The sequence below is a fragment of the Ixodes scapularis genome, unplaced genomic scaffold (genome assembly GCF_016920785.2).
Source record: "Ixodes scapularis isolate PalLabHiFi unplaced genomic scaffold, ASM1692078v2 PGA_scaffold11__112_contigs__length_91849675, whole genome shotgun sequence".
Lineage (NCBI taxonomy): Eukaryota > Metazoa > Arthropoda > Arachnida > Ixodida > Ixodidae > Ixodes > Ixodes scapularis.
The window spans coordinates 42,911,493-42,921,595 of NW_024609837.1; the positions used below are offsets into that span (position 1 = coordinate 42,911,493).

General features: G+C 46.0%; 1 protein-coding gene across 1 annotated transcript; it reads right to left on the reverse strand.

Moving 5' to 3' along the window:
- Window positions 1-975: 975 nt before the first annotated feature.
- Window positions 976-9,880, reverse strand: LOC121045770 (UPF0729 protein GD16342). The gene is made up of 2 exons (XM_040498993.1): window positions 9,710-9,880; window positions 976-1,705 (listed from the first exon to the last, which is right to left on the reverse strand). Exons 1-2 carry the CDS (start codon window positions 9,860-9,862, stop codon window positions 1,631-1,633), a joined length of 228 nt encoding a protein of 75 aa, XP_040354927.1. The 5' UTR covers window positions 9,863-9,880; the 3' UTR covers window positions 976-1,630.
- Window positions 9,881-10,103: the final 223 nt, after the last annotated feature.

Consider the following 10,103-nt stretch of genomic DNA (forward strand, 5'->3'; position numbering starts at 1 on the left):
TGCTTGCTGCGAAAGGGCATGAAGTGGCGAGGACAGACTCTCGTGCTCTGTGAAATTGCAACACAGATATTGTGCTGTTTTCTTTTTGATCTTTTTTAAGGGGGGGAGGGGGCAGAGAGTATGTTCTGTTACACAGGTGTCCTATTCGGGTAGTTAAAAACATTTTCTGGGGCTGTGGTGCTCCTTTTACCATAAGGCAACATTAATCTATCATATCAGACCTCCTGTGTAATGCCTCTCAAAAGAGTGTTTGTCGAGGCTTCTAGCGCATTAAAAACAAAATCTGCAAGACACCGAGAAAGGTGCACAAGCTGGTAAGAATCGGAAAATGTTGCCGATCTCACTTGAAGCACTTTTCATAGATGAAAAGCAGACTGACGTCAAACGACCATTCTCCTGCCATTTTGTCTCGACGAACTCCAAAGTAGGTCCTGCCCGAAGCGCGAGAATTACTTGCACCGGAAGTCGGGTTTATCTCTTCTTCTATCCATGTAGAAAAGGTTTGCAGACTCCTCCTTTCTGGAACCGTTGCTGAATGTGCACACGGCTAAGCAAAAACCGAGTTTTCACACATGGCACCCTACTGATGCGTGTACAGCGTCCTCAAATGTGGTCTTTAGATTTCCGCCCGATGACGTTGTAAAAGTTCCATGCAGTTGCCTACTACGACCCTGACAGCGGCAGACACCCGACTGAAGGTCGCCCTCCAGTTTGACAGTCCACGGAAGCTTCAATAGCCAGGAGTTGGAACACCGTGACAATGCCGACGCTCATGCTCACTCATACTTTTTGCCGGAGCTTCTACTACCAACCGCACAGGATCGTGACACTCAACGGCATGACGGGCCAGCCCCTGTGACACCATTTCTTGCCACTTCGGAACCACTTCTGACAGATGGGCACTAAACACACTGTAATCCACACCACTGAACCTCATACTCAAGGCCAACAGCTTAGACAAATGTTACGTAGAACTGGAAAACAAAACTGTTTAATAGAAACAGAAAAATAACCCATTACAGCCCTATAAATGTCGAGAAACCAGCCACGACGATAAAAAGTGCCCGCAAACTGGCTTAAAATATGCGCCGACTCAAAAGACGGCCAACAAAAACCGTGACATAACGATCAGACAGAAGAACCAGAAGCATTAGTTTTGTTAAGACAAACCAATATCTAAAACCTTTTTATCCCGAGATGTTAACAAGAGCGAGCTGGCATGCAAAATGCTGCCACCTGTCGCTTGCACGTCTGTATACATGATATGTCACTTGAACAAAGCAGCACCAATATCTGCGACACAATCTCGAAACTTAACAGCTTACGCCTCCTGAAAACGCGGTTCCACCTCAAAGCAGAACTCGCGCAATACGCACACAGACGAAAGCAGAAAAAAAAAGTGCACTTTTTGAACGGGTTGCGTACACGGTCGGTTTCGAGCTGCGGACAGCCAGCCGCGCTTAGCAGACTATTTTACGTGCTTTGCTTGGTCAGTACCACCATCTTCAGTTGCGAGACTAGAAGAGCTTCGACCATCGATAATACCGTTGGGTTAAAACCGCCACAAACATCCAGGGAGGGGAAGAGTTGGGAGTCCACTTGACACTTGGAACAAAGCTACGATGACATCCTAATTTGATTTCTTGTCTTCTGTACTGGCCTCTTGTTGATGCTGGGTGGTGGTGTCAGCAGTGCCATCAGGTGCCTGGTGTGAAAACATGTCAGTTAGTTTGATTTCAAAAATCAAAGCAAAAGCTTTTTTTTTTGTGAGCCTGTAATCACGTATGCTGATGTCATCTCATGACAAGCACATGCAGCAGACAAGTGCGGAGCTCATGCCTACTAATTGTACAATCGAAATGGATCAGACATGAAAGGGACCAACACCATTTGCAAGCAAGTGGTTTAAGTGGCGAGAGACAATAACTCCATTTCGCGCTATCGTGAAGGCGGTTACGCCATAAAATGCAATAAACCCCTCAAAGAAAAAAGCGCCGTCTGTTGTACGCAACAGCAACCAGCACCAGCCGAAGGGTGCGTCGTGGCATACGCTGCATAGGCCATAGACACTAGTCCGACCACGTCAGTTCCACGATCCACGCTGCAAACGTACTGCTGCATACCCCTCTGTAAGCAGAATGGGTATGTATTCGTAAATGTACTCGTTGTCGGTTGACAGGTGCCGGTCGGGTGGGGATATTCAACGGCGTAGCTGCGCAGACGTTCGCCTGCTCAAGTGCAAGAACTGAACACGAGCCGTTCCCACCCAATGCTCCTTGGGAGTTTGAGTCCAATGTTTTTATTCTCACTTAGTAGCGTTTGGAGGTAGAGTTTTTAAGTTTTAGCTCAAATCAAAGCATCAAGCACAAATGTAATGTTGCTCGTGGTACCGCTTGTGGACATGACAGCTTCGCAAGCACGTAGCTTCACACATGCGGCAGCTCGCGGTGCTTCCAACTTGCACGTGTAAATTATGTGTTAAGTATGCACGAAGCCATACAACCTCTCGCTTTAACCTGCCTGTAGCGCACCGCATGCTTTATGCATAGCAACGTGCGCGCGCTCGCAGCTTCTGCTTTGCTACAAACCCGCTGCTCTACGACCACAGGGCTTTTCAAAATGAAGTTTCGACTATAAAATTGCCCGGAAAAATCAGAGACTCGACGCATCAAGTAGAAACTAACTTTGAATGTGTCTTTTACTGGTTCAATTTGTGCATTAATATTTGTAATGCAATTAAATGCAACGGTGCAAGCAAGCTGGACAAGAATGATGAAAACAGTCCCTGGAGAAGGGAAACAAGTTCTCGCTTGCATCTTTGCATTCAAATTGCATTAGAATCATAACCTTAAAATGCAGGCCTTTCACCCTTGTTGGTGTTAGACTGGTGGCAGCTGACAAAACCTGTTTGCTCTACTGACGTCTAACCCCTGGTTAGCCCAGTTGGTAGAGCGGTCCACTGGAAATGAGAGGTCCCGGGTTCGATACCCGGACCAAGCCAATATTTCTGGTCGCGCACCAGTCACCAAGCTGTGTTAAGAGATTCATGTTTGTCCTTTGTTCCTCTTGTTCCCCTTCTCTAGGAATTATTTTCTTCATGAATATTTTAAGTCTTAATTCCAAATCAACAAATCAGAAAATAAAATACAAAATTGCCAAAAAAATATGTTTTTTATTTTAATTTTTTTTTTGTACTTAAAATAGAGACTTGAATTTTTATTGTGTAAATGGGAACGTAAAATACGTATCGGAGGCAAGTTTCAACTTGATGCGCTCAGTTGCTGATTTTTTACGGGCCATTATTGTAGCTTGCAACTTGTTTTGAGACACTCAAAAATAAGTGGCTCACATATCAAGTTGCAACTTACCTCAAATACATATTTTACTCGTCCCATTTACACAACATACCTTGAATACGTATTTACTAGTCCCATTGACATATTAAAATTTCAAGTCTACTTCAAGTATGAAAAAAAAAAAAAAAGCTGTCCCATTTAAAAGCATTGGCTTTTTTATTTGAAATTTTTATCTAAAACTTTAATGCGTAAATCCGATCATTAAATATGTATTCAAGGTAAGTTTCTACTTGATACATCGAGTCCCTGATTTTTGCAGGTGATTTTAGAGTCTAAACTTTATTTTGAAGCACCCTGTAAAGCAACGTAAGGTTTTATTTGCTTTTGTAATTTTTATTGTACACAATCTTTGTCGTACATGAAACCCATGATGGCCGTGTACTAACAAAGGCTCAAATGGGTCTATGTATCTGAACATGAAGAAGCAATGTGCAAAGTAAAAATGTGAGAGGGCCGAGGGGTGCGGGGAACGAATTTCTCGTGAAAACGTAAAAGTTGTGAAATCCCGCTCAAATTGCCCAGCTCAGCCAGAGTAGTAATTGCATTTTAATAACAAACACTTCATTATGTATTTGTCTGTTTCATTCCATAGGTTCCCAAAAAGCACGCAGAGCTACAAAAAATGGATAGCCACCCCTCAACAAGGCAGTTGCAGCTTCTGTCAAAGGAGCGCTCTGACTCGATCGGCTCTTGTAGAAGCAATGTACTTCGTCATCTTTATAGGCTGGGAGTTGGAAAATGTCTCATTTACCCAACCCGTGATAGGGAAAACGCTACCTGCAGCCATACAGAGGCGAAGGGATCGAGGAAACACAAGAACGCCACGGCAAAAATAACAGTACCAGCCGCAACGGAGTCCTTCACCATGGTGTCGGCCGTCCAGTGTTGTTGGACTCGTTCAGCGGATTTTTGCTGCTGCCAGGTTTTTTAGAGCGCAGCTTTTAGGCGCCCGTTTCCGTGTTTTGCGGCATAGGCGTAACCGTGCTAAATTTAGCGGGAAAATTGACGTCACGTGACCTCAACACCAATTTTATTCCCCACTAAATTTAGCGGGCAAATTCAGTTTCTCCGCTAGATTTAGCAGAGAAATTCAGTTTCTCTGCTAGATTTAGCAAGAAAATTGACGTCACGCGACCTCAATACCAATTCAATTCCCCGTTAGGTGACCTCAACACCAATGTGATTACCCACTAATTTTAGTGGAGAATCGAATTGGTGTTGAGGTCACGTGACATCTATTTTCCCGCTAAATCTAGTGCAGAAACTGAATTTGCTCTTAGGTGACGTGACACCAAGTGACACCAAGTTTTTTTTCCTGAATTGGAGGAGGAAGGAAAGAGGAGGAGGAGGAGGGGCATACCCTCCCCTTCTCCTCCTCAACAGCTGTGCTTTCATTTCGCATTAGATTTGTAAATGTCATTTTTTAAAGGGGTCTATAGACCCTTTCAGAAATTGCTCTTGGCAACAATAAGCCGCTGCCTTGACGGAGCTCGAAAGTGCGGCTGGCCACTACGATTTGGCAAGGCACTGCCCCCCCATTATGGGGTACCCGCGCGTAATCGCAAGCATCACCGTCGCTGGTCCCGACTCGCTATCGTGGACAAGGAGTTTGCTTGACATTCCAAATTGGTACACTACGGATAAAGTAAATGACTACCATGTCGCCCACAAGAAGAGCAACCAAAACCAAAGGCGCAGCTCAAGTATGCGACTGAAAGTTATCTGGAGGCACCTTCGCACCAATGGCGACTTTATTTTTACAACTTCGTTCTTAAAACGGCGATTGAGTAGGCTGTTGCATTTTTGTTTGTCAACGCTGTCTACATCGGTGGTGGAGTTGCTTGTTGCGTCTTCATTAGCGATGCGGTTTACATCGACGATTCAGTTGCTTGTCACACCATTGCTGCCGACGTTTGCACGATCGTGTCCCTTATAGCATCTTCAACTTCGGCAGCAGTGGCAGTCTTCGACACGACATACTCTCCTCTTACGCCTTTCGGCAATGTTGAAAGCATATACTGTTAACTTTTTTTTCGCGGCCTCGATATTTCGCAAATTTTACGAAGTGTGGGTCTCAGGAATATTTGGAAAACAATATTTTGCGATGTGGAGGGGTATGCTTAGAATTCCTTACAGTAGGGTAATTTATTTGCATGATTTATTTTTCGCAATATTTCGTAAGTCCACAAAAAATAAGCCCTTGCTTATTCACAAAAAAATAAGCCCTCGCAAAAATGAAGTCGTTTACAGTGTACTTGGAACAACTTGTCCCATCAAGAAGCGGCGGCTACCAGCAACGTTCGAGAGCTAGCCAGCTTGACTGAACAGTTTCAGCCTATAGCCTTGTATATTTCGTGTTACGTTTTCTCCCCTGACGTTTTTTTTAAAGAGCAACTCCGCTCAATTCCGAAGATTTCGAGATAATGAGTGATTTCGAACTAAAAAGCCCTAGTAAAAAACACTACATACCTAGCTTTGCGAAAACTGGGATATATATTTTTAAATCTAATCTTAAACACGAGCGGAAACCGAAACTTCGGCTTCGTCCGGCAACATTGGTCTCGGGCCGCCAAGACCATGGCCATCACTGATACAAAATGTCACGTGATCCTCGACCCAACGACGGGCGGGATTGAGGCGGGCTTGTGTAAGGCGCGAGTGTCGTCTGCACCGCACTCTTTGCCACGTTTTGGTGTCTACGGCATTCGACGACGTCTGCACAACTGTGGCATAAGTCTGCACACGTGGTGTTCGTAGTGTGGACGAAACTCCGAGACAATAATCACAAACGGTGAGACGACGACGGTGGTTGTGACGCTGAAGACGGCAATAACGGCGGGACGACGGCGGCTGGCCGGACAGCTCCCAAGAAGGGCACTGCGCAGGCGCGTTACGCCAATCACGTGAACACCGCTGAGCACCGAGAGGCAACGTTGCCCACGTCATGCGCTACGCTCGCCCGGAGATGTAAAAACAAGCAAAAGGGGGCCATGATGATGATGTTTAGCTCAATGTTGGCTCCGCCCATGCCGTAGCCTTGACTGCGCTGTTGGTTGCGCCTGAATTCGCCCACTCGAGTCGGCCGATTTCGGCAACTTGGTGAGTTGCAAAGTTTGCCGAACCATTTAAGAAACATTTCGACAGAACTGCGTTGTAATATTTGACGTGTGGTCTTCCTAGGCGATACTGAAGAGGACTGCATTGTTTCTTCAAAACCAAAAATGAAGCGGAGTTGCCCCTTAACGATTTCTCGGTTGCTTCAAACAATAGATCACCCGGGAAGGAAAACTATGGGACACCTGGAAGAAGACAGTACCCAAATATCAGAATGGCTCAAACGCCATGTCCGAATAAAGTATCCTTGGAAAGAGCCATGTATGTGTGCTCCATGCTATGATAAATCTCTTTGCTGCACAAGCTGTCACAATGAATCCTCGTGCACGTGCACATATCCCGAAAATTCATTTTGAGCGTAGGGAGTGCAAACTTAAAGGACTGTGGTTTATATAGATGCATAGCATTCTTTGTTGGCAGCTGTATTTTGCAGAGAAACAGTTAATCTCATCCTATTTTGGGAGGTTATCCTTCACGCCTTTCTGCTTGCACAGTGCTGCACAGAAATAAAAACTCATTTGGAAAGGCACTATGTGGGCACTACAGAGTACTACCCACTGCAACCGCATACCCCGTAATGTCGGCCGTGGTCCCGCCAGAGCGGCGCACGTGACCACTGCCAGCCAGAGCCGTATATTGGGAGAGTTTGGCCAGTGGGTGTGGCGACGAAGGCGCCGGAGAGGAGAAAAGTAAATGAAAGGGAGGAGAGTGCCGAAGGAGCGAGAGAGAAAGAAGGGAGCAGAGAGGAGACGACCGCCATTTTTTAGCAACACTGTCGGAGACTGGTTGGAGAAGAGCACTGCTGAGGCTATGCGTCGTCTGCAACGGGCCGACTTCTTTTTCGCCTGAATAAATAAAAGTTTGTGGCCAACGCCGAAAAATCTTCATTTATTAGCTTTTTAACCCACTGAAGAATAACAGTATATCCTTCTCTTGCCAGAGCCAGCGATATAAAAGGCAATAATCGAGATTTAGATGCCGATTCCACGCATTCCGCCGGGAGAATGATCGAAGATGGCAGCCCTCCCTACTCAGGTGGGAGCAGCGGGGAGTTCACGCGCATGCACTCATGCCTCTCGCTCTACGCCGCGTGCTGATTGGCTCACTGGGGAGGAGAGCGTTACGGCGGCGAGATCATAGACTGACCAAACTCTCCCCATATTCGCGACTCCAGCAAAACGGACGCCGCCAAGCGGGAAAACCGGGAACCAGCCGGTCCAGGTCGCGCCGCGCCCCTCGGCGTCTCTGGTGGCTTTCGCGGAGACGTTTGTTCGGCGCGGTGGCGAACAATGTAATTTGACGAAGGTCCTAATATTTCTTAAGTTTGCCTGGGTGATCATTAGTGTGGTGAAGCCTCAGTAGATTGTTTTCTTCTATTACGTGTTTTAAAGCCCGTTTACTCCGCAGCACACGGTCGCGTGCTTTCGATTTCTTGGATGGGGAGGAATCACGGAAAAACTTTTTGATTTCTTGTCTGTCTCGAATCACATTCCAAGTGACGGCTGCTTGGTAACTGATACTGGAGGGAACATCAATGTTGCAGTCAAGTGAATGGGAAAATTCGATAGCTGCTTTTCTTCAGTTTGGTTGTGTTCGGTTAGCTTCAAGTTTGAGGCACCCACGCCGGTCGGTGCGTTGGCTATTCATTTTGGCTGCTTTTCGCCGAAAAAACCTCTGGACCACACTGAAGGAGTTGGGCTGATTTCGCAATTACTTGATTCAGGAAAACTTGCTCGCTGCAAATGATGAATGAGGGAAATTATCTGTTTTCAAAAGGTGGGAGACAAGTCTCGCAACGTTAGATGCTGTCACGGCATTTTGACCTATCGCGCCTCCAATATTTATATTACGAGGACGTCGAAGCCAGCAGCACTATACGTCTACATTGGTCAGGTTGACCGGCCACAAAAAAATACTAATTTTCTCCGTTCAGGATTCGAAGCATAGTTCAATGCAGAGAGGTTCTGCGTGGATCTTCAGTGAAGACTCTCTTCAGTTTGTCTCCGTGCTGCCGGCTATAGAACGATTTGGCTAAGTTTAAGTAGTATGTCTCCGTCTGTCAAATATACTTTTATTCAGCATCTCACCTAATAGCTAGTCAACTAAGCTCATGTTTCAACCCGAAAAATATACTAATATCGCTTTAGTGGGACATAGTACATAATATAATGCATAACCCGCTCGTCAAAATGACTTCTCGGTTGCTACTAAAACCTGAATCGAAATACGAGTATCAGCTGCTTAGTGGGGCGCCGGCGGGTTAACATGCTCCTTGGCTCAAGAAGCGGTTGCTTAATTTTCGTAATTTTCCTGCAGCCTGTGTTGTTGGCCGAGCAGACGACTGGAGCTGTTTCGAAAACGCGGATACGCACAAAATCTCGATTTCGTGGACAGATAAGTCGCATGGTCGAGGCATGCGAGTTAGCTGAAAAGTTACTCTCTGTGGAACAATTCTATAGTCATCGCCGCTTTCCTTAGATGATCAAAACTGATTAGCATATTACCGTCTCTCCGGAGCCCATAGTTTCGGTTTTGAACGAAATCTAAACGAAAGTTTGATACGAAAAGAACAAAAAAACACCGGCAAAACAAAACTATGCTTTGCAAGTTTATCTGCACCGGCTACACTTAACCGTCTCAGTTCAAATACCTATATAATTGGGCATTAAACAAAAGAAAATCTGTTAAATTGAACGCGCCACCTGTTCAGGCGGCCCGGCCGAGCCGCCGCGACCTGGACTCAGCCGCCATGTTTGTTTGGTGGTGGCGCCCCCTATAGGTCGCTGGAGTCGCGAATACGGCTCTGCTGCCAGCGAGTGCGCATAGTTTGGAATCGCCACCCCTAGATGGTGCGGCATTGCTAAAAGGGGATTACGTTCTCCAGTAAGGGCTCCACTGGAGAATGGAAAACCGAATCGGTTAGATGGCAAATCAAAGTGATTCAGCAAGCGCTCTACTTAACACCTTTGAAGACGGTCCACTAGATCATATGGACGACATGTGGCGGCACCCCTCGATTGTAGCAGTCGACGTGGGTGGGTCACCTACCAGTGTTAAGATACTCCTAGATGTTTCGTTAAACCTTTTTTACTGAAAATAATGCCCTGAAACTTGACAAGGTAGAACGATCATTACCTTTGACGAAACTTCCAACATAGAGGCACCTATATTACAGCGCATAGCGATGACCAGTGGCGATGACCGTGAAATCTGAACGAAAAAGAAAAAGAAAAACTCGCCAGTTTTGTTGAGTCTTGTCGGGCGTCCCCTGCTGCGTCCATGCGGATTTCTTTCTTCTCCCAGGGATTCCAGAATTTAAGAACGATGGGTTGAATGAATCGGTACCAGATGTAGAGCAGCACAGGCGCGATAATGCAGGGTATGCAAACCATCTTGGCGATGAACTGTAAAGCGATTGCTACGAAGAGAAAATACGACCACTGAAACTGCAGTGGCGACAACGCAGAGGGCTCTCCATTTCGTTAAGTTGTAGATACAAAATTAAGCTTTGTATTAATGCGTTCATATTGTCCATTATCAAAGTGTGTGATATCCTAATTTACCGGAACCACGATTTCATAGATGAAGGTAATCCCTACGTTCTCGAAGCTTCCGTGCTTTGGGCCTTTCTGC